The sequence below is a fragment of the Sinocyclocheilus grahami genome, unplaced genomic scaffold, assembly GCF_001515645.1.
Source record: "Sinocyclocheilus grahami isolate Dianchi unplaced genomic scaffold, SAMN03320097.WGS_v1.1 scaffold2243.1, whole genome shotgun sequence".
Taxonomy (NCBI): domain Eukaryota; kingdom Metazoa; phylum Chordata; class Actinopteri; order Cypriniformes; family Cyprinidae; genus Sinocyclocheilus; species Sinocyclocheilus grahami.
This window is the reverse complement of record NW_015507422.1, coordinates 13,810-41,167: the sequence shown is the minus strand read 5'-3', so window position 1 is coordinate 41,167 and position 27,358 is coordinate 13,810. Positions and strand designations below refer to the sequence as shown.

At 35.7% G+C, this 27,358-nt stretch overlaps 1 protein-coding gene across 2 annotated transcripts; it reads right to left on the bottom strand.

The window, feature by feature from the left end:
• Positions 1-23,906, bottom strand: LOC107574475 (uncharacterized). Of its 2 annotated transcripts, XM_016260905.1 has the most exons (7): positions 23,872-23,906; positions 23,564-23,709; positions 21,076-21,405; positions 12,369-12,710; positions 6,393-6,701; positions 4,396-4,398; positions 1-413 (listed from the first exon to the last, which is right to left on the bottom strand). In XM_016260905.1, exons 2-7 carry the CDS (start codon positions 23,607-23,609, stop codon positions 247-249), a joined length of 1,197 nt encoding a protein of 398 aa, XP_016116391.1. In that variant the 5' UTR covers positions 23,610-23,709; positions 23,872-23,906; the 3' UTR covers positions 1-246. The 2 variants fall into 2 exon arrangements, with proteins under 2 accessions (XP_016116391.1, XP_016116392.1); XM_016260906.1 differs by lacking the exons at positions 4,396-4,398; positions 23,872-23,906 and having other exon boundaries at positions 23,564-23,853.
• Positions 23,907-27,358: the final 3,452 nt, after the last annotated feature.

Here is a 27,358-nt window from a genome sequence, read left to right as displayed (position 1 = left end):
GACTCTTTTTATGTTAGTTTGGAGATAGTTTGGAGTATTTCTATATTAATGGGGTTTCTTCTGTAATGCGGTTTAATATTGAATATCTTTAAAGGCATATCACACTCCTACAAACACAAACATGCAGAAAAAGCTGTTGAGATCAAACTCTATCATAATATCTGCAGAAACTGTGTTAAGTTTGAGTTTTCTACAGACACACAGAGATGCAGCTTTATGCAGACTTTTAGTTTTTTTTTTTCACAATTACATAAATTGTGTATGATACTTACTTTGTCTTTCTAGTTCAGAGCTGTTGCGCCGGCGATAGTACATCACAACAGCAGCTATAACTAATGCAGCCACCAGAATAACACCAACAGCAACACCAATCCATACTCCAGCAGCTCGAGGCAGACCTGAATATGGAACAGCTAAAGAGAGACAGTCATTAGTGTGAAAGTGTGTCTGATCTATAACACACACTAGAAACATCAGCACTATAACATGAGTGAAGAACTATTACTGTAATGATAAAGAGAGACAGAGATTAGTGTTACTGTGTCTGATCTATAACAAACACTAATATAGGTGCAAGCAGCGATGACAAGACCAAGCTCCGGCGCCACCCCCGCCGATGGCTTCAGAAAAACTGTGCACATCTATATTTGTTACATTCAGCTACATGCTTTGATCATGTGTTTTCTGTGGGGCATAAAGTTATTCTTTCTGCAGGGGACGCTTCACGGTTCAGAAAAAAATAATTTTACTGAACCACATGAAATATTACAAAAACTGTAGTTTTACTGGAGACATTTGTACACTAAAAAACAAAATATTTAACTGTATTAACTGTATATTATTATATTATATAAATTATATCATATACAGTAGGCCCCTATGATATATAATATAATTATACAGAATGTAATAACATTAAGATAATAACACCCCCGCCCCAACCGGAACGTGAGGGAGAAATCACTAAATCTACTCACCACGAATATCAATATGGAATTTCTTGACCACTTTCCCAGTAATTTATTAAAGTTATTGAAGGTGAGAACTCCAGTCTGAGTATATTCAGATGAATATTGCTCCATCTCGCATCACCCTCTAATCCATTAACTTGCTTAAGCCCATCAACAGTCCCAAAGTTTGTTAGTTCACATTTACCGCATGCTATTACTATCAAACTTTATAAGTTTCTTCAATTTTGACAAACATCAAGTCATCCGAAAGTTTAAAGACTCAAGCATTGGGATTTATTATCATAATGCCATTGCAATATCATCCCTTTTATTCATACCAAGAGTTTGCATCAAAATACACAACATTGAAAGAGCAAGTTTTGCCCAGTGACGAACAAATTAAATCATGCAAACATCAGTGCTGATCTTGTGTTAATCCAGAACACCAAATCAGATTTTTTTTCTATCTATCTATCTATCTATCTATCTATCTATATCTACTACTTCAGTCTTACAAAAATTATAACCCCGCCCCCAGCGTTCTTTGTGCAGCTCTGATTGGACAGTCATTCAAAACATTCTAACAGCACCACCAACAGATGTGAAGTCTAACTATGCACAGACTATAATATTCACGGCACACAATCAGCAACTGTAAAGTTTTAATGAAAGAAAATATGGCCAACAAAGAACTACAGAGATCATAGTTTGTATTTCACAATCATCCTCAGCATAGAAGTTTGTATTTAGAAACCTTATTCATAGCCTTGACAAATATGCATTAAGTTATTCAAGTGCCACTAGAATCATCAAAAAGAATTGCAAAAATAAGAACAGTTAAGAGAAAATGACACTAGGTGATAGCAATGATGTGATCATCATCATGTGGTGGCCTGCTCTCATCCAGAGTCCAATCTTTCATAGGAGAGGTGATGTGTTCATAATTTCACATAACTGATTACAGTAACAGCCCGAAATCTAGTGCTATTGTGACAATGATATTCTGAAGGATTTTAAAAACATGTTCTGCACAAAATGTTTTTTCAGATGCTGCATTATTCAGATCAATGGTGTCCAAACCTGTTTCTGGAGACAGGACACTGTCCAGCAGAGTCTAGATCCAACCCTAATTAAACACACTTGTACCAGCTAATCAAGGCCATCAGACTTATTAGTCATTAAACTAATGAGACCACTGCTCTGGGCCCGTATTCACAAAACATCTTAAGGCTAAAAGTAGCTCGTAACTTGCCGATTTAGGAGAAAATCTTAAAAACAATGGGCGTGTCAGTCCTAAATTTAGGACTCCTAAATGTTTTATCTAAAAGTATTTCACAAAGCATTTTAGCTCTAAAACTAGCTCCTAAATCTGTGAAACATTAGGAGTAGTGAAGAGGAGTCCTGAGTCACTAAGACCAAGCCACAAACTATCTTAAAATGGCTGTTGCCGGCAATCTGCCTCTGAATGTAAACATTTTAGAAATATTTTACTATAATGAGCTTTTAAAGGGGTCATATGATGCTATTTTAAAGATCATTATTTTGTGTATTTGGTGTAACAGAATATGTTGACATGCTTTAATGTTCAAAAAACACATTATTTTTCAAATACTGTACATTATTGTAGGTCCTCTATGCCCCGCCTCTCTCAAACGCTTCGTTTTCAACAAAGCCCCCTCCTTTGACAAGCGCAGTCTGCTCTGATTGGCCAGCTGACCCAGTGCATTGTGATTGGCCGAACACCACAAGCATGCGTCAGAAATGTAACACCCCTTACCATAATCGTGAGCTTAGCTTTCAAAGTAAATATTAAAACAGATAATAATGTCATTAGTTTTACCATCAGTTCAAGCCCGAAAGGGCAACAGAGTAGCGTGACAGACACAGTGATGATGCAGTACACAAGCCGCGGTTAAGACAGCTGACGTGCTATGATTTCTGACAGACAGTTCACTCTCCTGTGACCCTGTTCCCCTCACACACACACACACACACACGCACACAACGCGTTCTGCGCTGCGCAAAACTCCCCATTTGAACAGTTAATAGCAAATACTTAAACTAGTAACAAAACATACTTACAGTCGCTGATTCAGAAGCGCCAGATTGTCATAGCAAAGTCGAAGCGTTATGCAAATCTTCCCACATAGTGAGGTAGATATGTGGGGGCGTGTTAGAACGAGCCGTTTTAGGTAGGAATGGTTAACTCTTAATTTTATAAAGAATATCTCTTTGGATTTGAGACTTTAGTCTTTGCAACTTTACAGATCTTCTTTATGCACCAAGAGCTTGTAACACTCCAAAGAGAAAGGAAAATTTGAAATCACATCATATGACCCCTTTAAAAAGGTATCACCTTCGGTTTTGAAGGTTATCCCAACTCCAAATTTTCCTTTGATTATGTCCTTGTTTTCAGTAACCAGTTGGGCAAGTAACAGCTGTTCTTGTGTCCAGTTTGGTTTTCTTTTACGTTTGCATGTCTTACTATCAGCCATGATTATTCTACTCTGTTAATTAAAAGGCTCTTTATATGCATGTTCACTAATTGTTTAAGAGAAGCATATATGTAAGAGGCTGACAATTAGCTGAACATATACTTGTTTAATTAGTGACACGTAGCCTTCATTTTACAATCTTTATTTAAATGTGGCAACATTTTTAAACCTTTATCTTTATTCTTAAATATTTCCATGTATAAATCTCGGACAGAGACTATCAGCCAATCACTGTGTGCATAGTTAGTAAGCACGCTGACATCATCCATAGCAACGAGGTCAACCCCGCCCTCACTCTTAGCTTAATACTTCTCTCTATTCCTTAGTAAAAGTTTATCTCAGCAGCTTTGTGAATAGGTTTTAAGAGAAAACTATTAGCTAAAAACTTTTACTGCTATTTAGGAAAGCTCTTAGTGGTAAGATAAAATGTTTTGTGAATATGGGCCCTGTATACTTTGTGTGTCTCCCTTTATTTAACACACCTGATTCAGATCATCAGCCTAATAGGAGAGAGCTCCATGAACTGAATATGTAAAATAATGCCGAGTTCCCACTGCATGATTTTAGCCCTGATTTTCACTTGCCGACAGGTTTTGTGAAATCACAGGCAAATGGCAAATCGGTGCTCGCTTTGACTCTCTGATCAATGGAATTTACCGTACAGAAGCCCCTCCTCAGACACTCACTACTGGCTGTGTGGGGGGATGCAAATAAATAGGTGGAAAGGTGGGCAGGATATCCTATCATTGCATTTGGACCAAATGGAAACCGCGGAAAGTGAATATTTTATGGTCCTGAGCCTTCCACAGAAGATAACAAAACAAAATCTCATGGGAACCTCAATTTGTTTAATACCAACTTCGACTTTGGAACATAACTTGGTTAGACATATGGCGTTGCTTTTTCATATAAAAAATAATGCAATCAATGAACAGTTACACCTCGCACACCATCTGCGTTAAAAGCAAATAGAAATTACAATCAGTGCCGCTTGTCTACACTGGAAACAGTATACAGATGCACGTTCGCACACAGACACAGTCCACACGCTTATGTCTGTCGTCAGTAGGATAAATGGAGTGAACTTTCGGTTTAAACAGCTCGTTTGCATCTTTGTACAGATATCAGAAGGATCCCAGCGTAAGGAACAAGTGGATAGTTTATTTTTAATGGCATCCCGGATTGTGTCAGAAGATTGTTCAGAGCATTTTGTTTTGTAAACGAGGCACAGTGTCAGGGAGAGTTCACAAAGAAGCATTTGATGAACGATGAAGCGGTACTAGATCTGACTGCAGCTGCATCACAAACCAGAAGTAAATTATTTAATAATGCTTTTGTCTGGAAATGACTGGAAATTATTTTATTTGATCATGTTGTCAAAACACTCACATGCAAGTTAAGTTAGAACAAGGTCAATAAAACATCTTTATTATATTTATACGGTAGATGAGAATAGCCAAACCAAAAGGAAACAAAGAAAACACAATGTAACATTCATGAAACCGTACTCAATGGAATGCGCACATGTGACTGGGGCTAGTGCCATCTAGAGGTCGCTGATTTTCTGTGGCTCAGCTGCGCGTGGATCGCGAGCTGTGTGTGTGTGGATTGGGCAAGGCTAAAAGGGCTGAACGAAAGTCTCAAAATTCAAATGAATAAAATAGAATCGACTCAGAAGAGACGTGAATGAATGTACGCGTCTCACCTGATCCACAAATGCACATTTTAATCGCTACATGCACAAATCATGATACTTTAATACAAACTATAACATTTCTATTCACAAATATGTCTCTATTTGAACAAAATGCTGCACATTAATGTAATTCTTAACTCTGCAGACACCGGTTGAAAAGCATTTGTTTCAGTGTAGTGACGCACATTTGCGAATTTTTCAAATCGTGTACACATTAATGAATTGCACTGGACCTTGTTCGTTGGTAGTTGTGTGTGTGGGGGACGTGAAATGCTGTAAACTGCGAAAATGAAGTCTCAAAATCCAAATGAACTGAACAAGATCGACTCGAACTAGACATTAATTAATGCACGCGTGCCACCTGATCCACATATGCACGGATTCCTTTTTGCATGAGCAATTTATGATATATTAATGCAGAACAGATTATTTTTATTCGGAAACATGTCTGTATTTGTAAAAATCGCTGCACAATCATTTAATCCTGAATTCCACAGACTCAAATTGAAAGGCATTTGTTTGTGGTTAGTAAGATACAGGTATAACATTTATGCAGTACATGGATAATTGTGCGTGCATCTATTAATCATTTTGAGTCTAATATCATCCCATAGACATACGCTGACCGTTTCTCAAAGGGAAGGCTGCATCCTCCGGAGGTCGCATTTGCAGGCTGCATATGTCACCAAGCCTGGTTTATTTCAGTTAACTGAGCATTATATTCGCGAGTCATAAGCATATTACAACAATTTACAATATACTAAGAATAATGGTCAAATTTATAACTGTTAATATTATAAAATAAGATCTTCTTTATGATGTATGCAGCCTACAATTGCGACCGCCGAAGGATGTAGCCTTCCGTTTGAGAAACGGCCAAAATGTGCAGTAGTGGGTCCCCATGATTAAAACCCATTAATTTAGAGCTGTACAGACATTAACAATCAGCGTATAAATCTCATCAATGGTGACAATCAGAAAGCTTCATGCCACAATGCATGCTGGGTACCAGCATAGTACAAAACTCATCCATCACTCCCAGCATGCACTGCAGCATGAATTATGCAGCTGAACTGTCTTAGTATTTTTTTTTAATTAACTGACAAAGTACACCAGTTTAAAATACAAATGTTATGTTTAGCTATTCAAATGTAGTGTAGAGTTGTGAACACTTCATTTAACTTTAGAATTGTTCTGAGAGCTCTGATCTAAATAAGACCGCTTTTATATTGACAGATGTGATCTACTCACCAGTGACAGTAACAGTGATTCTCCTGGTTATGGTGCATCTGCTACTGATGATCTTCAGTACATAATCTTCAGGATCTGTGGTTCTGGTGTTTGTGATGATCAGAGATCCAGTCTGATTGTCCAGCTTCAGTCTGCTTATGAATATCCCATCAGCACCATCATATATGTAGAATCGTTGTCCTGTTTTATGGATTTCAGCTAGGCCAATGGACCCAAACATCCACAGTATCAGATCAACATTCTGTATTTCAGTAATAGTCGGTAGAGTAACAGAATCTCCCTCTTTCACTGACAATGACTTCACTGCATCTGTCACAACAACAAACACATGAAGAACAGTGAGGAACAGCGACTCAGACATGAATTAAATACATACAGAAACATTTTAAAACACTATTAAAGCTCATTTAACTCTCAGTTGTTTAAATTAAAGTATAAATTCTGCAGCAACACTTTACTGGTCATAAAGGCATATTTCAAGTCTAACAGGACATTTCCATCAAAGGAATGACTAAGAGAAGAAGAGAAATGTGTTCATCAGATCAGCTGATCAAATATAGGTTAACATTTGAGCTCATTATGAAACTGAACACAACAGTGAATAATGAACAGAAAGAGAAATGAAGCATCATTACCGGCTTCACTAATTATTAACCAGGGGTACATTTCCCAAAAACAACTAAAAGCAACTATGGTATATCAATTAAATTTAAATAATTAGAACAGTAATCCATTCCTGAAAATGAATGCAACAATTAATCGCACTGTACTGCTAGTACATAAAAAAAACACACACATACATACATATATATATATATATATATGTGCTGGTTACTCAGTGATCACGCGCACTGTGACTCTTTGATTTGTGAAATGTTTTGTACAGAAGCCCCGCCTCAGACTCTCACTACTGGCTGTGCTGTGGTATGCAAATAAATAGGCTGACAGGTGGGCAGGACATCCTATCATTGCATTCAGGTCAAATGTAATGATTGGACAAATATTTTATGGTCCTGAGCCTTCCACAGAAGAATTATTTATATTTATATTTAGACCACTTTAACTATTGATTACCAGGATGTGAATAGACTTTTAACCAGTATAACAAAAATGTTTGTAGAAAAAATTGCCTACCCTAGATTTAATAAAGATTATTTTAAAAACAAGTTGTTAACAACTATGTAAATAACAACTGAAATACCTTCAATTAACAACCTCAGAGCTCACAGTACAACCCAGAAAGACTAATAATATTGAACCTTCAAAAATGAGAATATTACATTATAGTTAATTATAGAATCTTCTTATAACATTATGACTGTAAACAGTCAGCCAATATAATGTTATAATCTTATAACATTAGGGTAAGATGACCCCATATCACACAATCTTATCTCAGCACATTTGATGAATGGCTGCATGTTATTATTCTTATAATGTAATACTTATTGTAATAAATGGGGTTATTATATAGTATTTCCATGAATTAGATGTACATTTCAGACATCTTTGCTTTTTATTAATGTTCTTGGGACACGTAGCAGTTTTTTAATTTTTTTGCCTTTTTCCCCCCCATCACATATTTTAGTAATTATCAAATTAGGTATTGTTCTAAATTTAAAAAACTCAAAATTCATCATATCAAAACCATTTTAAAATCAGACATTACTTTAAAAGCTCCTCGCCCTTTGTGATGTCAAGTGCCATATTACAAAATTTACTACACTATTTTATAATCGATTTTTTTTTTATATTGACAAAACACAGTGGAAAGGTCTGACAGTCAAAGTTCCATATTAGGTGACTGCTTTGTGGTAGAAGTGATATTTTGACAGAAATGTATTGATTTGTCACAGGTGACTGCATCAACAATATATGTGGTCCCCCTGTGGTCATTTCTGGTATAGTGCCTGAACAAAATCGCATGGGAACCTCATTTTTTTATACCAACTTAAAATTTGGAAAATAACTTGGTTAGACATATGTTGTTGCTTTTTTGATATAAAAATAGTTCAATCCTACATGTCATCGATAGGTATGTAGGACGAAGACCAAAAAAACAAAAAAAATACACTGAACAGAGTTGCATACAATAAATAAATTTTTTATACTTTTGCAAGTACTGATTTACTCATTTTGTAATTTTTTTAATTATAAAATGGCCTAATGGTTAGAGAGTCTGACTTATTACCCAAAGGTTGTGAGTTCGAGTCTTGGTACCGGCAGGGATTGTGGGTGGGGGGAGTGAATAACCAGCGCTCTCTTCTACTCTCAATACCACGACTGAGTAAATGACTTATAAATTGTTCATATTTATATATGTTATCTAAACAATAAACTTATATCTAAATATATTACAATTTAAAAGTATATGAGCATTGTTTCTAAGAGAAGCATCTTTCCCCCTTTTACCTTACAAAAAAAAATAAAAAATCTACTCACCAATAGTAATTCGGTATTTCCTGTGTAAGATCTTTCTTCTGGTAATGATCTCCACTTTATAATGTCCACTCTGATTTATTTGGATGTTACTGATGTTGAGGTCTCTGGTCTCAAGATTCAGATCAATGTTGCTCCATGTCTTGTTAACAATGCCGTTTAACCCCTTAACTTACACAAGACCATAGACGGTTCCAAGGTTTGTTAGTTTACATTTACGCCATGCTTTATCTATCAACATATTAATTAATTTTGACAAACAACAAGCCATTTGAAGGTTTAAAGACTCAACCACTTTACGATAATAAAATCAAAACAATAGCCTAAAATCAGTTTAATTTGTAAGAGTTTGCAACACCTTACAACAATACACGCAACATTAAAATGAGGAGCTCTGAACAGTTTTTGTCCAGTGACGATGACAGATAAATTCAATCATAAAAATATCAGTGCAGATTTCGTATTAATTATCCAGACCACAAAATAATTTATGTGTGTTAGTTCAGAAAGTGGTGATTTAAGAGGAATATTGATGAATTCCGCTTTGTTTACGTAACATATCTTTAAAGATTATTATAATTTGTGTCAATTTTCTAATACATTACGCAGTGTGAGATGTTTTTCAGTGGTAATACACTATATTATCACTTTTGATATTATGAAAAGAATAACCCCGGCCCCAACGAGTGCTGATTGAAAAATCATTTAGAACGTTCTAACAGTGCCACTGATTGTTGTAATGTGCGGATAAGTACAACCTATACTATTCACTGCACACAGTCAGCCAATGTAATGTTTTGATGGAAAAAAAAGCCAACAAAGACAGAGATTATATTCATAGGTTATATTTATGCAGGTGTTTCCTTTGTGCAGGTGTTCAAGCATTGAAGTTTGTTAATAAGAAATCTTATTAATTGTATTCTTTTCAAAGATGCATTGAGTAATTGTTGCACCAACAGCATCAACAAACAGAATTGCAAAAATAATAACTGTATTCAAACAGGTTTTCTAAACACTCTCCCTGTCTGTCACTAATTTGAGATTCCCAGCATCACATACTATCAGAGCAGGTAATACACCCGATGAAGAACTTGACTTAAAATGTCTGTTTTATAAAGTATGAATGTGAGTAGTATGAATACAATCTGAAGATACTACATTGTCATGTGATCTACAACAGCAGCTGTGTCACTTTTCCCCACCCTGTTGAAATCCTCTCCCGTAGCCTCTTGGGACAGTAAACTGTCCATCAAATGTCCTAAACACTTTAGGACCCGTCGGAAGTATTAGGTCACACAGGTATTTTTCAGCTACTCTTAAATAAGTGCTGATAATTTGGAGATCTGACACGGCCTACTGTTTTTCACATGCTATATAATATGGAAGAAGGTTTATTTGGAAGTAGTCTTGTCCCACTGGTTTTGCTAAATGGATTTTTCCACCACAAACTCACTCGACAGGTTGAGCCAATGTTGCTTTATCAGACTGATCTGGATGCTCAAACAAATAGATCAAGCAATATAGTTATTTAAAAAGTAGCTGAGAATGCTATAGTGCATGTACTAACTACTAGCTTGCTGTACTAATGCCCTATATGCACATGCTAACAACTAAAATATTATTATTATTAGGCTACAATAATTGTGTAGGCCTAAGTTTTTTTTTTCATTTTTTTTTTTTTTAAATAATGTTTGATACAGAGGAAAATATGTTTGCAGACTGAATATAACAAAAATCTATCTCTTGGGGAAGTGTGCTGCACAGGTATAAATGTGTGCAGACTGAGGTCAACAGATAGAGTATATTGATGGAAGTATATTGATGGAAGTTTTCTGCAGCATACGAGTCAGAGTATAGAGATGTAAGCAGAGGAAACAGAGATGGCAGTGAAGACAGGTTGCTGTATTTCAGTCAATGTCAAATGTCAAAAGTGTGAATGTGTGAAGTGTAGATGACAAAAAAACAGATTGGAATCAGAGATTTGAACATTTGGGTGAAACTTTGGAAATTAGTTTCCTCACAATTTTGAGAACTGGCAATGGAAAAGCAGGAATGATGATATTAAGCATTGCCACCAGAAACTGTTGTGCCACCTGTCATTATGCCCAGACAGAGTGTGACTATATATGTACAATATTTACAGCTATAACAATTATGTTTATTTGTAATTAATGTTATACTGTTTTTCACTTAAAAATCCTCAGTTGTCATTTTGGAGTTTTCAAATGCTCCTAGTTAATATTTACATTCTTTAAGAAGAAAAGCTTATAGGAACCTTATTTTTAGTGGCTTCTTCTTTAAATTTTAATTTAAAATTGTTCAGACATTTGAATTTTACCAGACTGATTTTTGAGTTGCTCTGGCACAGTTTTATATATTTATTTCTAAATAGATTTTATTCAAATAAAATAATCATTACTTTCCAAAATATTTTAAGCACTTCTCACCTTTAGTCTATATTGACACACTTGATTCTTATACCTAAAAAACAAGCTCACAACTCTCATCTTTCAAAAGAGACCCTAATTATGTCTTTAGTCCAAACACTTCATGAACTGCGATGGTTTTAGTTTGTGTAGGCCATCTTTTGTTTTGAGTTCAACTAGTGGGGCGACTGTTAACAGGTTAAGCCATGATCTCCAAACTTCCACAGTATCTGTTCAATTCTCTGTGTTTTAGTAAGACCAGTGTGTAGAGTGACAGAATCTCCCACCAGCACTGACACTGACTCCACATCATCTGTCTCAACAACAAACATGAGAACAAACAGAAACAGTTTTGAGAGATTAATCTTGTAATGCTGTCTGGAGTATAAAATGAATCTGAATTAAAGTGAACATGATTTCTACTGAGGGGGACTGATTTCGATAAGATCATTACAAGCAGTGATGCAAATTAAACTGTTTCAAATCTCTTGGAAATCAGTTGGAAGGTCTCAAAGCATTTCCAGATCATGGACTCTGCTTGGTTGTATTGGGTTTGGAATATGGATTTTTTGCATTCTATCAGTATTTTTTTAATGTTACATAAGGTAGCTTAACATGCATGTAGATAGAATTTTATTTTGGTCATAAATTTCAGTTAATAAATCTCACTGAGTCTTGTCTAATAAAGCTGATTTAACTCTGTTAATGTTTTTCATTTATACAGCAGCCATTTGCTGTCAGAAAGACACATATCAGGTCTAATAAGACATTTACTTTTAAATAAAAACAAAGAAAAGAAATGTGTTCATAAGATCATATGATAGTGCAAGTGAACATGAGCATATTTACTGGTGTTTGGAAATGTATTAACTGAACAGAATGATTCATAGCTCCATTTTTAATTTAATTCAATTTACCAAAATTATGTTTGAAATTATGTATGGAGATGCACTCAATTATGAACACCACTACTGTATAATGCTTTGAGATTTTGAGAATAACATAAACTAACAGTATAGTTTTTTAGCCTTAATTCAGTGTAAATAAGTTTATCTAAACTATTCACACAGAACTAATCTAAATATATTTAATATTACATTGATGGACTCACCGCTGACAGTCACATTGAATGACTGTGTATGGTGTAGGGTGTATCTGCTGCTGGTACTGCTGATGTCAGCTTCATAAAGTCCAGAGTCTGTGCAGTTGATGTTTGTGATGTTCAGAGATCCAGTCTGATTGTCCAGCTGTAGTCTGTCTCTGAATCTCCCATCAGCACTATTAAATGTGTTGAAGATTCCAGCTGTTCTATCGATTTCAGCTATAGAAGAGTTCTGATGATCAAACCTCCACCGTATCACATCATATCTCTGTATATAAGTAGGATCAGTGCGTAGAGTGACTGAATCTCCCTCCAGCACTGACACTGGCTTCACTGCATCAGCAGACACAACTGCAGAACAAACAGAAACAGTTTCTGTCAGTTATCACTTTTCAAACAGTCACTATAAACAGATCTAACACAGATCACTGAGTCTTGTCTAATTATTCTCTTCAACATTTTCAATGTTCTTTTCTGCAACCATCTTAACTAGTCAAATGCAGATAGAGTGGATTTTACACATAAATTCACTAACACACAAACTATAAATGTTGAGTGACTAAAACTTTTTTTTTGTCAATGAAAGAAATCGATGCTTATGTTCATCAAGGTAATATTTAATTAAAAGTAATCAATTCATTACATTTTAACCAGAGCTGAAAAAAAGCTTCAGCCCTCAGCAGCAATTACTCTATTCTAAACTGCGTGCATAATTATGAGGCACGTTCATATTCTGATCATATTTTTAAGAATTGATGTGAAGATTTAGGTGTGAAACCATCAGGAAGCATTTAGTCTCCAGCACCACCATTTTCCAGAACGGCAACTTTCCTGGAGTCTCCAGAATTACAAGGTGTCAGGTTCTGAGAGACTTTGCTTGGGTAAAAAATCCTAAAAATGACCCTCACTTAATTAGAATAACATGCTGAAGTATTGTGAAATACATGAAGACTGATTTTTTTCTAGGCTTTATATACAGATAAGTTGAGAGTGACTCTTGAAGGACCAGCACCACATCCTCTTGTACCTCTGTTTGAAGAATTTATCTTCAAGAATCTGGCAGTAAGTTTTAGGAGCTCATTTTTAGTCAATTCTGCAAGACAAACTTTTCAGGATAGGAGATGGAATAAATAAAAATTTGTCTTAATATACAGTATTTCACAATACTTCAGCATGTTATTCTAATTAAGTGAGGGTCATTTTTAGGATTTTTTTACCCAAGCAAAGTCTCTCAGAACCTGACACCTTGTAATTCTGGAGACTCCAGGAAAGTTGCCGTTCTGGAAAATGGTGGTGCTGGAGACTAAATGCTTCCTGATGGTTTCACACCTAAATCTTCACATCAATTCTTAATTCTTTTGCAGTTAACGAGTGTTTTCTCTTCTCCACCTGTTTTTTTCTGACCTCGCTGACCCAGTGAGCATTTTGCTGACCAATGGTCATGTCTTAACTTTGCAATTTCTGTATTGCATTAGTTTTTAATATTCCTCTTAGGGATTTGATCATTTTTAAATATCTTTTTTGGCTCATTTTATCAGTAAAAGAAAACATACCTAATAATTCTGCACACATGAATATAAGGAGTTTTCCACTTCCAGCCGTCATGGACAATTATATATATCACAAATAAATAATTCAATACAAAATTAATAGTAATTATTAAGATTGATGTGGTTTGGAATTGGTAAAATGTGCTTGGAAAAAAAATATGATTGGAATATCAATGTGCCTCATAATTATGCACGCGGTGTAATTAAAAAAAACACATTGTAGCATAATAACCCTTGAGAAATCAAACTAATGTGCTGACTTAGTACTCTGCAAAGCTGACACTTGCAGGTCAAATTGTGGTTATAAAAATGGCCAAACAGAAGTATATTTATAGAAACACATCAGTCTGTTGTTATTTTAAAAGTTATAAAATATTCCAAACACTACTGTCTTGAAAGAAAAAAAGTAACTAGTTTGAGAAACAGACCCTCACTGGTGCTCAGATATAAGCTTCACTGAACAGGACACACTAACACTGTTACAGTGAAGAGAAGACCGAGATGCTGCGGCTGAATTAATCTGAGAATTTAGGAGTTCTGGGAAGAGTTTAACTGTAAGATCTGTGATTAATGCCCTTCAGACCAGTAACACATGGGAATTACTACAGAAAATGAAACCTCTGAATATCTTAAAAAGCTAACTGCAAGAACACATAAGATTTGCAGAGCTGCCACTGCTGCACACAGATGATTCTTGAACAAGAACAAGAATTCTTCTTTGAAGAACAAATAATACTATAAAGGTTTTCACTGTCATATTTATTCAATTAGATGTGTCTATGATGAATAACAGTATCATAACATTTTTTGAAAAAAACATTTATTGGGGCCAGTTGTTCAAAAAGTTTAATCTGGATCAGAATGATTTGGAAATCCCATGTTTTGCTATCCAGGATCAGGTAACCCATCCTACTTTTGTGTTGGTTTTTCAAAGCAATATTGAATTGGATCACCCTGATCCAGATACACAATTTTTCAGATTTCCAAATCTGGGCCCATATTCACAAAACATTTCATCTTCCAACTAAGAGTTCTCCTAAATAGAGGTAAAAGTTTTTAGCTAAGAGTTTTCTCTTAAAACCTATATACTCTTTAAAAAAGCATCATATGACCCCTTTAAGCTAAGAGAAAGGGCGGGGTTGACCTCGTTGCTATGGATGATGTCAGCATGCTTACTAACTATGCACACAGTGATTGGCTGATAGTCTCTGTCAGAGATTTATTCATGGTAATATTGTAGAGCACGATATGTTGCTGTATTCAAATAAAGGTTTAAAAATAAAAATGTCAATTTTTATGTCAATGTCAAATGTCAACATTCAAATAAAGATTTTAAAATGTAGGATAAGTGTCACTAATTAAACAATTATATGTTCAGCTAATTGTCAGCTTCTTACATGTGTGCTTCTTGTAAACAATTGGTAAATATGCATATAAACAGCCTTTTAATTAACAGAGTGGAATAATCATGGCTGATAATGCATGCAAATGTAAAAAAAAAAAAAACCTGGACACAAGAACAGCTGTTACTTTTTGCCCAACTGGTTACTGAAAATAAGGATATAATCAAAGGAAAATTTGGAGTTGGGGTAACCTCCAAAACCAAAGGTGATAGGCCTACCTTTTAAAAGCTCATTATCGTTAAATGTTTCTAAAATGTTTATATTCCGAGGCAGATTGCCAGCAATAGCCATTTTAGGATAGTTTGTGACTAGTCTTAGTGACTCAGGAGTCCTCTTCACTACTCCGAACGTTTCACAGATTTAGGAGCTAGTTTTAGTGCTAAAACGCTTTGTGAAATACTCTTAGAGCAAAGATTTAGGAGTCCTTAAGGATATAATCAAAGGAAAATTTGGAGTTGGGGTAACCTCCAAAACCAAAGGTGATAGGCCTACCTTTTAAAAGCTCATTATCGTTAAATGTTTCTAAAATGTTTATATTCCGAGGCAGATTGCCAGCAATAGCCATTTTAGGATAGTTTGTGACTAGTCTTAGTGACTCAGGAGTCCTCTTCACTACTCCGAACGTTTCACAGATTTAGGAGCTAGTTTTAGTGCTAAAACGCTTTGTGAAATACTCTTAGAGCAAAGATTTAGGAGTCCTAAATTTAGGAATGACACGCCCATTATTTTTAAGATTTTCTCCTAAATCTGCGAGTTATGAGCTACTTTTAGCCAGAGGATGTTTCGTGAATACGGGCCCTGAATTATTAGTGCTCTACGGAGCCCCTAAAGGGACATGGTGATGGAAAAAAAGAGATTGGAAAAAAATGGCAATGTTTTACATTCTAGTTTTGCATTGCATTTACACAAATAACTACTTCTGACTGGTCCATCTCTGATGATTGTGCCAGTGTAGTTTACAATCAGTGATAAAAAAAAAAAAAACAACAACTTTAAATATATTTTTGTTTGATACTGACAGCTGTTCGGGGATTTGGGCACATATTACATGTTACAAATATTGTATTTTTTGGGGGGGGATTTAACCAGATTTAAAGTTTTATTAAATTTTTGTTCCTGAAATCCACTCTTCTGCTGGGATCAGAATAATCCTTTTTTTTTTTTGGATCAAAAGTGTCCCAATCTTACGAAAACATTTTGAACACAAACTGAGGATTTAATCCAGATCAAAACCAAGATTGGATTTTGTGATCTAATCCAAATTCAGAATCCTTTTTTTTTTCTCTTTTGAACAACACATTTTCAAGATTTGACCCAATCCGATGACCAAAATCTGATCAGATTACTTTTGAACAACTGATCTCTGGTGATTCCAAATGGATTAGACTGAGGCATCTTGTGTTGATTTGAGAAAAATCTGATAAATACACTACTGTTCTACACTTAGGAACACTATAACACTATAATTTTTTTTTTTAAAGAAATTGATACTTTTATTCAGCAGGGACACATTCAATTTATAAAAAAAATAAATTAAGTAAATCTAATGTTTCTTGAGCAGCAAATCAGCATATTAGAATGACTTCTGAAGGATCATGTGACACTGAAGACTGGAGTAATGATGCTGAAAATTCAGCTTTGCGCAACGGGAATAAATGAAATTTTACTATATATTCACATAGAAAATTTTTATTTTAAATTGTAATAATATTTCAAAATATTACTGTTTTACTGTATTTTTAATTAATGAAATGCAGCCTTGATGAGCAGAAGAGACTTCTTTAAAAAACAGTAGTATTCGATCCTGGCCCTGGGGATCCACTGCTCTGCACATTTTGTATGTCTCTCTTATCTGACACACTCAGTTGAGTTCATGGAGTCTCTCCTAATGAGCTGATGATCTGAATCAGGTGTGTTAAATAAGGGAGACATACTAATTGTGCAGAGCAGGGGTCCACAGGACCAGAATTGAAAACCACTGGAACCCATCTTAACAAGATCATTCACTCAATAATGAAAATTGCAACCATTTACTCGCGCATATGTCGTCCAAACCAGTTCAGTGGCTTCTTTTCCTTCCATTAAACACAAAAGTATAACTATATATATATATATACAATAAACCGAGCAGCAAATCAGCATATTAGAAAGATTTCTGAAGATCATGTGACACACTGAAGACTGGAGTAATGATGATGAAAATACAGCTTTGGTCACAGAAATCAATTCAATTCCATAATGTATTCACATAGAAAATTTTTATTTTAAATTGTAATAATATTTCAAAATATTACTGTTTTACTGTATTTTTAATTAATGAAATGCAGCCTTGATGAGCAGAAGAGACTTCTTTAAAAAACAGTAGTATTCGATCCTGGCCCTGGGGATCCACTGCTCTGCACATTTTGTATGTCTCTCTTATCTGACACACTCAGTTGAGTTCATGGAGTCTCTCCTAATGAGCTGATGATCTGAATCAGGTGTGTTAAATAAGGGAGACATACTAATTGTGCAGAGCAGGGGTCCACAGGACCAGAATTGAAAACCACTGTTTTAAAAGCATTACAAATCTTAGGCCCGGTTTCACAGACAGGGCTTAGACTAAACCAGGATTAGGCCATAGAGTTCAATTAGGACATTTGAGTAATTTTTATGAACCTGTCTTATTAAAAAACATTACTGGTGTGCATCTTTAGACAAAACAAAGGCACTGATATATTTAAAGATCAGTCAATGCAAGTTTCTTTCAGTTGAAACAGCTCACTTACATTTTAGTCTGGGACTAGGCTTAAGCCTTGTCTGTGAAACCGGGGGTTACTGTCCTCAAATGTTAAAACAGTACTGTAGATTATTGGCATTAAGTGCACAATCTGTTATGCTTGTTTGCACCTGGGATGAAACAATTTGGACCCCTAGCCTCTTTGTCTGTGCTCCTGTGTCTAATTAAGCAACTTTAACTTATAGGTAATTCTTTACAATAAGTTTCCATTAGTTAATGTATTAACTAACATGAACAAATAATGAACAATACATTTATTACAGTATGTATTCATCTTTGTTGATGTTAGTTAATGAAAATACAGTCGTTCATTGTTAGTTCATGTTAATTCACAGTGCATTAACTAGTATTAAGCACAACTTTTGATTTTAATAATGCATTAGTAAATGTTGAATTAACATTAACCAAGATTAATAAATGCTGTAGAATTATTGTTCATTCTTAGTTGATGTTAACTAAAGTAGTTAACTAATGAACCTTACTGTAAAGTGTTACCAATAAATATGAGAACATATGATTTTTAAAACTGTATTTAACAACTAATTTTAAACTTATTTAAAAATTGAATATGAATATTATAAAAATTATTGTAACTATATATTTTTTTATTTAGATTTTTAATTTTGTTTTCTTAATTATTTTTATTTTTGTGGTAGAACATAGCACTTAGCTAACACTATCATGGACTGTATGCCCAGTGAAATGTCCATACTTAAACTGATAAAAATGTACGAATTTAATGCAGTGTACATTTCTTTTGAAAAAAACATCTGCCAAATGCATAAATGTAAGTGTAGTTGAGAATGTTTTGAAGAACAATTGAATAACTATTTGGAAATCTGCCTTTTCCCCATTTTTGATTAGATTCAACTTTATTGTCAGTGTGCAGAGTGCAGTGCAGAGCCAAAGAAATACATACATTCTTAATTATTGATCAAATTCAATATTGTATGGCCTCTAGACCTACATGTCTTATTCTTCCCAAGACACACACAAAAAACAAACAAACAAAAAACAAATAGTCTCCAATGGCTGCTGTTTTGAGGGAAACTAATCAAAGACTAATAAACCTTTTACCAACAAAAGAAAATTATTTCACTTTCATTTTACCACAGAATTTAAATAAATCTGAATTCTGTTTTTCAATAATAATGAAACACTTGCATTAAATAATAAATGATCAGACAAACACAATCTGATAACAACATTTATATTTTGTTTATGTGTGTCATTTTAAACTGAAATACTTTGTAAATATTTGCTGACAAACTATAAATGAGAGCTTGCCAGTACAGATTTTGCATCTAACAATACAAATTTCAGAGAACTCAAATTGTTCATACACTCTCAGAAAAAATGTACAAAAGCTGTCACTGGAGCGGTGCCTTTTTGAAAGGTACAAATATGTACCATGAAGATACTACACTTCAGTTACATGCAGGGACGCTAGAAGTAGGGGTGCTGAGGGGGCTGCAGCACCCCCTGTTTTTACATGGTTGCAAATGCAACGCCAAGTTTGTTCATTTGAATTTAGTCAGTTTTAGCATTTAATAATTTATATGTAATGATCTCTGAAATGTAAATTGTAAGTGGGCTATAACAAACCCATGTTTATCTTTATAAACATGATTAATTTCACTTGTGATGTTTTCTATATGGGATGATTAGCCTAATCCTCATGAACACGTGATGCTGGCGCGTGGTATCAGACATGAACTATACAGAATGCGAACAAGATTAACTTTAATACAAGGAGATAATGGTGCAAAAGCGAATTTCAGATTTTTTTTAATGCCCATCCCAGCAAAAACTTTCCAAAATAGGCATCCAACACCAGCCCCAACACGAGCACCGACGTAAGTGAACCAGCTCCAGCATGAGCACGAAGACAAGTAAGCCTAGAGGACCCAGCCCAACCCCCGAGATTGATCAGCTACTATCGATCATTTCAAAAATGTGATATGCAGTCAAGTTTCCCAGTGTGTATGCCATTTAAACGAGTGTTCATATCGACGCACTTGTAGTGCTTTGTGGAGTTGTCGATTGACAACCCCCCCCCCCCCAAACACTGCGTGGATAGAGAAAACCTGACACAACTAGGGGGTCTGGGGGATTCTTGGCAGAGAGACGTTTTGAAAGATATTTGCTTTACATGCAGAGCTGGACTGGGACAAAACAACAACCCTGGCATTTTTGGTCCAAGGGGCCCACCACTACATCAGAATTGGGCAAGTTGGACACCCGTATATATACACATTGTCTTTCAGAATACACACACATTAACTCTGTGCGTATATTTATGTTTAAGTGGACCAGTGTACTCACTCACTCTCGACTCTGTCTTAATAGTCAGTCAAAGTTATGACTGTTTGTGGAGACCATGCAGTATAGACATGCACCAATCATTATTTTATAGCAAATCCCGATTGACAATTTTTTTTTACAAGCAAATGGGCTGATTCTGATACTGACTGCTGATTTTCTTACTTTTTTTCTTTCTTTAAGCAAGAGACAAGAAAGATTGAAAGTCTACATAAACAAGATGTTTATTTGCTCTATTACAGGCCTTAAAAAATATCTGTAGCTATTTAAAATTAGAGGCAACCACTGCTTTTAAATCACATTCAAAAAGAGATGCTACATACATGGTGCATTTAAATTAAATTGCATAATTTCAAGATTTAAGGCAAACAGAAGGGTGTGACTTTAGCTTTGTGAAATTGTGCTAAATATGCAAATTCATTCTTTGACAGCCACAATATAGTGTTTCCTTGGTTAATGCTGTAAAAATCAGAGCTGCGCTTATGAACACTACTTTAATATTCATTAAACAGAGGTCAAATGAAAAGAAAATGCCATCGGAAATGTTCTGAAAACAGTCTAAAATCCGTTTACGTTCAGCCCCCGCCCCATCCACATGATGGTACAAATGTGTTCTGAGAGTGTAGAGTGATAAATAACACTATTATATAAAAAAGACATACCTTTGACAGTGAATGTCATCTCTGGGGGGGACCCTCCGGGGCTGCTGATCTTTACTTTATATTGTCCAGAGTCTGTGGTTCTGATGTTGCTGATCTTGAGATCTCCAGTCTGATTGTCCAGCAGCAGTCTGTCTTTGAATGACCCATCAGGTTTAACCCATATCTCACTGGAGTCACTGCTGATTTTAGCTATACGAGTTCCATTGAACCTCCACTCAATCTCGTCATCTTTCTGTATGTCAGTAACACCAGACTTTAGAGTGACTGAATCTCCCTCCGTAACTGACACTAACTCTCCATTACTTGATTCTTTTCCATCAATAAAGACACCTGCAGAACAAACAGAAACAGTCAGAAATTAAACTTATAAAACACTCAGAAATCATAATCAGTGGAAATCTCTTGTGACTTGTAGCAGACTTGGGGGAGAAAGGTGGTGACAATTCTTGGGGCCAGATTACAACCAGGGAAGGCCAACAGCACCATGCACCAGGGCCCTGGATACCTAGCTATGGCCTGGGCAGACTACATTAAAATTAATTAATATTATTATTATTATATACAAAAAATAAATAAAATAAAATAACAAAATAGCCTAAAGCAAACGAAAAGGGCTCCAAATAAATAAGAGGGTAATATATCAAATATATAAAATATGTGGTTGCAACAACTGTGACCTATGCAATGTTGCAGTGCTGAAAAAACCAACTGTATAGACACTGCCTGCGTCTACTACATTAACTAGTAGGGGTGACCGCGATTTAAAACGGGGGGCCTTTAAACAGGTCACTGCCGCGTCATAATTCGGTGTTGTGTCAAAGTCTGTTCCCCTCACAGGACTAGACCACAGGATTTAGTGTTTGAGGATGAGGGAGGATCATGATGCTTCTGCCCATCTCGGAGGTTGAGGAGCACAGTGTGGAAGCTGGAGGAGCTGAACACGCAGCGCCAGCTGAAGCTTGGGCTCTGATGCTCTGGGGTGGGTAGGGCATGTGAGCTATTTTACGTCCCATTCCAGCAGATTCGTCAAAAGCGCCTGCAAAGCTGTAATGAAAAGACGTTGGTACATTCTTAATGTTCTTAATAAATGTTGATGCAATTATTACACTGTGTTGTTTCCTCAATACCTGTTTTAATGCATGCGACACAGTTTAAGTGTCATTTTAACATGATTTCATGTGGTGACAAGGTTCACAAACCACACCCAAGTTATCTTGGCACATCCACTTCTATGGAAAATGACAATCGCTCAAATAAACGTATATTTCAAGTGCAATTCACTTCTATATACACTGACTGAGTGAATATAGCGTTATTTAGCAGTCTGTTATTTACACTAAGTGCAAATAGCTATAGATTTTATTTACACTATTTAAAAATAGCAGTATGTTTGCATTAAGTGTAGAAAGATGCTATTTATACTTAGTGGCAATAATGGCAGATAGGCTACATTATAAAAAAAAGTATGCAATCGTTAAAATGAAAATATTTATTAAAGTTATCAAATGGATGCTTCCTTATGGGACAATTAGTCCTCTCTACACACTGTAAAACGCCATAGTCCAAATAAGTTATATGAACTTACTTTTCCGCTTTAACTCAATTTGTCATTTTAAGTTTTGGATATTGAACTACAGTTTATATGTTATTAAAAATTAAACAAAGTAATACGTTGTCTTGACTACTTCTGAGTTTTGTCTGGCTTGTAAAAGTTAATTTAACTCATGTCTGTAAGTTATATGTTGGGGGAGGGGCGATACACGGAGACCGCGAAATACAGAGAGAAGTCATCGCCATTTTGAGTTAAAAGGTTGGTTCACCCAAAAATGAAAATTAGCACATAAATTACTCACCCTCAAGTCATCCTACGTGTACATGACTTTCTTCTTTCAGACGAATCGCTATTTGCACTTAGTGTAAATAACAGACTGCTAAATAACGCTATATTCACTCAGTCAGTGTATATAGAAGTGAATTACACTTGAAATAAACGTTTATTTGAGCGATTGTCATTTTCCATAGAAGTGGATGTGCCAAGATAACTTGGGTGTGGTTTGTGAACCTTGTCACCACATGAAATCATGTTAAAATGACACTTAAACTGTGTCGCATGCATTAAAACAGGTATTGAGGAAACAACACAGTGTAATAATTGCATCAACATTTATTAAGAACATTAAGAATGTACCAACGTCTTTTCATTACAGCTTTGCAGGCGCTTTTGACGAATCTGCTGGAATGGGACGTAAAATAGCTCACATCCCAGTTAACAACGATCCCCAGTTGATCCGTAACACCGTCGCTGCACTAACACCATATGTAGTCATTTGCTGTTGAGCAATATACAAAAAAGGTGCTCTACACCTTCATAAATATGATCATGTTTATTATATTTATAAACTCAGCAGAGAATAAGAAAATGCGTATTTCCAGCGAGTAGAAAAACGAAACCGAAAGTGTTGCAGCTATGCTCAAAAACCAAACTTACCGATCGTGCATAATCGGAAAAGAACAACTGCAAGTGCGCTTTTCATCTTGATGTAGAGTTGCGTGCATAAATATGATCCGTAGAGTTATTGAACTCCTGAGTGTTTGTCAGAGATCTGTTTCTGAGCCGCACCCGGAACCAGAGACCTGCAGCATGAGCCGACCAACAGAGAAACAATTCTACTAAAGACTTTTACACCGAGTAGCGTTTACTGGTCAATTACCTCAGTTGTTTATATTATGCTGAAACAGTCAGGTCTATATTGCTTATGTTCTAGAACAGTAGAAAGCGTAGTCTAGTAACGTTACCTAAAATGGCTGAAGCTTCCGTTTTTCTCTATCACGCATGCGCATAGCGACACCTAACGAAAGCCACACACGCAACCAACGCGAGAGTTTGTTTAGTCAGGAAGCTTAGAAGATGATTTTGGTGTTGTCTCTTTTATACTGATTTTCTTTAATACTACTTGGAACATATGAATCTGAGATACAGGCCTATAAGAAAACAGACCTATATACTGTATATCCCATATACTAACGTTAGGGAAACGTTCTTTTTAGGTTATATTTTTTGTAACCATAAAATAACCTTCCCAGAACGTTGCAGGGTGGTTATTTTCAAATAACCTAAAAATAACTTATACAGAACGTTCCCTTATGGTTATTCTCAGGTTATTTTTATAACCCTGTAAAACTATCTTTCCAATGAAAACGTCTCAGATGTTAATGTGTAATGACCTATACAGAGCCCTGAAATTCGTTTAATGCAGCATTTATTAAAATACAGAAATTAGATCAATCAAAACGCGATTTAAATGATAATATTAAGCCAGGGTTAAGCATAGAGTGATAACAGAAATAATAAATTCGTGGGTTTGTTTTATCTTCATTACTGCGCGCCTCTGCTCTGCACGCGCTTTCACCTGTCTTTCACAGAGAGCCGCGCGCTCGCAGAATTTAAAAATTAACGGTCATTTTTCATTTTACTGGCTGATTGACTCGCTCGTTTATCGATCTCTTTATTGAATGATTACTTAAAATTAATATATTTATGAGAGTAAATATGATTTCGGAGGGATTTAAAATGCCTAACTTAAGAGAACATGATGTTAAGCGAGAGGTTTTTGTTTACAGATCAAAAGAAGCTCCCCCAAAAACTGTACACTTCAGTGGTAATTAAATTAATGTACTGATATCCTACTTTAAGTCAAGTAATTTTTTATTCTTGTATATTGTTTAGAAAAGAAACCATTGCTGTGTCCCAATTCATAGGCTATGTCCTTCTAAGTGCGCATTTGAAGGCCGATTGCGTCATGGCGGCGCGACGAAGACTGTCCCAATTCGAACGCGACTTTAAATGCGTCATCCGTTTCTCCGGCAAATGAAGGATACATCTGATGGATCCTTCGCACCCTACCCTATCCCAGAATTCATAGCGCGCCGGTGATGACGGGACTTTTATTCAAACAAAATAGCAAGTGATGGTTCTGTGGCTGCTAACGAATAGAGAATGAGAATGTGACGTCACGGTACAAGGCATTACCCATCTGTAATATTTCCACTAGGACCTCTTGTGTTCACAACAATTAGCCCTCACCCATATATAAAGCCCACAACAATAAAACAAGTAGGCCTATAAGGCTACTTAAGTAGACAAGTCTTTAACTTTTATTTTTATTATTTATTTATTTATTTTGTAGCAAGCTATGTCCACAAATGTTTTAGGCAAACTTGATGATCCAGAAATGTGATTTTTGAAGTATTTTGTATGCACGTCCTGCGGTCATATTTTCTAACCTTACGATTGCAGCCCTGTCTTAATAATTTTCTTTCCTTTTTCTCTTCTTTTAGGACAGTTCTGGAGAAAATGGTGATTCTGGGAAACTTAAAAATGAAATGAATGAAGTTGTTGATTACTTTTGTAATTTAAATTATTTGTAAATGAAGCAAAGTCATTTCTGTGTATTGTTTTAGTTGAAACTTGTAAATAAAAGATGAGAAATAGTTCTGAAAATTGTTAATTTTTGCAAAGCAAGTTATAATTTGTAAATGACAGAAATTCTTCTATACATTTATTTTTGCCTCTGAATAACATCTGCAAATGAAAATAAATTGTTCTATACTAAAAGTACTTTTTACAACTAATTACAAAATAACTTCAATTCAACATCAGAAAAACAACATCAAAATTTAACAATACATAAAAATGCATTTTTTTACTTTTTCCCAATCTTTTTTATATACGCTTTCATTCAGCTGAGCAGTGAGACCCTGGTGGAGCTGCTGGACCTGGACGAGCTGCTACAGAGAGCCTGGTGTGGCATTATCTGGGATAGTCTCCAGAGTGTGTATATTTCCACTGTCCAGCACTGGGACGTTCAGCTTTATCCTGCAGTACAGGGGTCTGGTCTGATTTAAGGAAATGAGGAAAGCACTAATTGTGTCGAGCTATGAAAAAGTAATTGGTGGAAGAAATATGAGTTACTTTAGTAAAATACTTTCAGTAACTACTATTAGCACATTGAGGGAAAAATGCAAGCATTTAAAACCTTAACTAAAAGTATTATCCTTCATACTGTAATGTACTTAAGGTATGAAGCGTAAAAGTAGCCTATATGGAATGTATTTCGTTACACTCCACCACTTTGTTATTTTGGAGATGAAACGAATAAAGTTTATTGCTAAGTTGCTACAACTGCGAAGCATATCAAGGCTGCTTCCGAAGCACTCGGACCGGTGTAGCCTACGGAGGACTCTTCTTGTTGCCTAGCAACTTTGTCAGCTGCAGTAGACGAGCGGCAGTAACGTGTGTAAGTGAACTTTTTATATTCAGCTGCATAAAACTAAACGGTTGAAAACCTGTTTAAATATGTTCACCACGGTCCATTTATACACATAATAATCAATAATAGAATAAACAACATAAAATCACATTTTAGTAAGATATAAGTCGACATTTAATCGCTTTATATTTTGTATTTTTTCACGTCATTACAATATTAAAGTAAGTCTTACATTTAAAGTGTAATTCGGTCATTAAAAGTCAAGAGCTAACAATTCAGGCTCCAGTTATTTTCGTTTTCATTAACTAATAACATATATGGCAGCTCTCTTCTCGCACCGTTGCCACGCGACAGGCGCATTTAAAGGTGTAATAGGTGATTGTCTTCAGAAACATTTTTTGTTATGCTGGTTGAAAGTCTCTTCACATTCCGATAGCAATCATAAGTTAAGTGGTCTAAATGTATTCATCTGTATTTATATATTTTGTGGAAGGCGTAGGACCAAGAAATGTTCGTCCGAGCTTTCCTACCTGCCTGTCAACTTATGTATCTGCATACCTCTGCGCACCCTGTTCGCGCAGACAGGACACGTCATCAGCGCGTTCACGCACGCTGTGCAGACAGAGCGAGGATGGCAGGCAAACATCAACAAGCCGATCTTCCTTCCTGATATTGTAGTATTTTTAAAGTTTTCTCACCAGTGAATGACGCATGATGTAGCCCAGCGATTAATCCAGTCCTCGCGCTCTGCATATTTTGAATGTCTCGCTTAGTTAACACACCCATTCAAATAACCAGCTAGTTAGAAGTGAGCTACGTGCATAAACTGTGTTTCGATCGATATGATCCCTACACAGTGTTCATTGCTCCCTCCTCACTGAGCGGGGGAAATACGTTGAAGTTTACTTCACTTCGGAACATGGGCTGGAATTGGGAACCGCTGATGTAGCCTATTGTAGTAATGTTGTCTCTGGTACTCTGGTCTGTGAGTGAGCGTATATGCATTCAGGGGG

Bases quoted from the DNA above. Each gene is read 5' to 3' on its own strand.
- LOC107574475 (XM_016260905.1), bottom strand. From the start codon at position 23,609: ATGAAAAGCGCACTTGCAGTTGTTCTTTTCCGATTATGCACGATCG. The intron at 12,711-21,075 runs GTATGTCTTTTT...TTTGTTCTGCAG, and splicing joins GATGACATTCACTGTCAAAG to TTGTGTCTGCTGATGCAGTG. The intron at 6,702-12,368 runs GTGAGTCCATCA...TTGTTGTGACAG, and splicing joins ATTCAATGTGACTGTCAGCG to ATGCAGTGAAGTCATTGTCA.